The sequence below is a fragment of the Octopus bimaculoides genome, chromosome 23 (genome assembly GCF_001194135.2).
Source record: "Octopus bimaculoides isolate UCB-OBI-ISO-001 chromosome 23, ASM119413v2, whole genome shotgun sequence".
NCBI classification, from domain to species: domain Eukaryota; kingdom Metazoa; phylum Mollusca; class Cephalopoda; order Octopoda; family Octopodidae; genus Octopus; species Octopus bimaculoides.
Genome location: NC_069003.1, coordinates 31,395,446 through 31,397,683, shown reverse-complemented (window position 1 = coordinate 31,397,683; position 2,238 = coordinate 31,395,446). Strand labels below are relative to the sequence as shown.

At 37.2% G+C, this 2,238-nt stretch overlaps 1 protein-coding gene across 1 annotated transcript in view; it reads right to left on the bottom strand.

Annotated features, from left to right (window-relative positions):
- Positions 1-2,238, bottom strand: part of LOC106870407 (venom phosphodiesterase 2) — a 93,319-nt gene that overhangs the window by 46,692 nt on the left and 44,389 nt on the right. Inside the window, exon 6 of the mRNA XM_052976061.1 lies at positions 162-284. Within this exon, the coding sequence (XP_052832021.1) occupies positions 162-284 (123 nt within the window). The remainder of the gene's footprint in view (positions 1-161; positions 285-2,238) is intronic.

Here is a 2,238-nt window from a genome sequence, read left to right as displayed (position 1 = left end):
ATATGTACTTATTTCATCAACCTCGAAATGATGAAAGGCAAAGTTAACCTCAGCAGAATTTGAACTCAGAATGTAAGAACGAACGAAATGCCACTAAGCATTTTTCCTGGCAATCTAACGATTCTGCCCCCCCCCCCTCCACAAATGAAATGAAAACTTACTGGTTCTCCTTTCCACCAGCTTGGATCTAAAGTTGAAGAAACATTTTTGGCATCAAATTTGGACTTGATTTTGGAATCTACCATCACATCATTTGTGATTCCATGGGATTCTGGATACAAACCCTAAAACAGGAAAGAAAATTGAGAGGGTTATATTATGTTAATTCATTTTCAGAGAAAACACATAGATGTTAGTCTACTTTCTTATAACAGAAATCTTCAGAAAATAATTTTTTTTAATGGAGCAGTAGGGAATAAGTTAATTATTTAAAATACGCCATTATCTGAAGATTGTATGAAATAAAAAATTTCTACTTTTCTACTCCATGTATACACATACACACAAACGTATATGCATTTATGCATATATAAATATTTACCTATATTTGATAAAACCGACTCCATAGAGGCTGGCGTTGATCTGCATCAACAAGACTCATATTGTAGAATAAAATCAATGAAAAAAGCTACAGTTCCACCCAAGACGTTGCTGCTTCCAAAGTTAGCATTCAAAAACTCTTCCTTTCTAATGGTTTCCCTTCCCCTCCATACATTAACACAGAAAGGAAGGAGAACTGTCTGAAACTTTGGATTTTTCACTCCTCACAGCAAGTTCACTATACTCTTTTTAATCACTTTACTACACACACACACACGCACACATACACATGCACACAAAGTGCACACATACATGCACATGCACACACACACATGCACGTACACACACATGCACACATACACATAACACACACATACATGTACACACACACACATACATGCACACACTCACACATGCATACATGCACCCACCCACACACATACACGCATACACATACATATACACACGCGCACACACACATACATGCACACACACATGCACACATACACGCACACTCCCACACCCCCACATGCACACACACATATATACACACATCTATATATGTTACTTAGAGATAACAATGGAAAGTAGTTTGTTGAGAATAATTCACAGAAAACTTGAAGTAGTTAGCTTCGATATTAAATTCTTAAGTCTCATTATCACAATTATACAAAAGAGTGAATTGAATTTCTTCAACTTATGCCAACAATTAACAAATAACAATGAATATGAGATGGTATGGTCTGAGGTGGGAGCAGTTTGAGATTTTCTGTATCCCTGTGCCAAATCCACATCTCTCTAACCCTTCTTGACAAGAATTTGATCTCTTATCATCATCATAATCATCATCATCATCATTGTTATCATTTAAGAGCACCTTTTTTCCTACTGGCATGGGTCCGATGGAGTTTATTTGAGGCAGATTATTCTATGGCCCATGGCCAGATGTCCTTTCTACCACCAACCCTCCTCACCCGTTTCCAAGCAAAGTAATATCTCCCCATGACCTGACAAGTTCTCGCAGTTGTTTGAAAATGAATGACACTGTTTGGACGATAGTAACAATCATTTATAAATATCACATGATGTCAAGACAAGGAGACAAACACACACACACACACACACACACACACAAATCAAACTGAGAATGAGTGCTCAACACTGCATTGATGGATAAGTGTTCTTCATTTGTGGGTTAACAAGATAACCAATGGTTTCATGTGAAAAGATCTTCACAATTGTCCAAGTGTACCACATTGAAATGTTGGTTCTTGTCTCTATTTTTATGCTTGAACCCATGCCAGCATGGACAATGTACGTTAAATGATGATGATGATGATGAACAATTGTGATGATCTCATCACATGAATCCATTAGTTGCCTTGTTAATCTTCAAATAAAATGTGTGTGTATACATACACATATTAAATTCATCTATCTTGAGCATAATATCTTCAGAGGGAAAAATATGTACCCTTGGATGTTTTATATATGTGTTTATGGATTCATTATAGCAGACTGTACACACACACACACACACACACACACACACACACACACACTGTACTGAGATACCAGCACCAGTGCATTTTACATGGCACCAGCGCCAGTGCGTTTTACGAGGCACCAGAAGAGACAGGAGAAAGTGAAAGGAAAAGTATAAAAGAACAGCATGAAGAAGAATGAATGAAAAGGAAG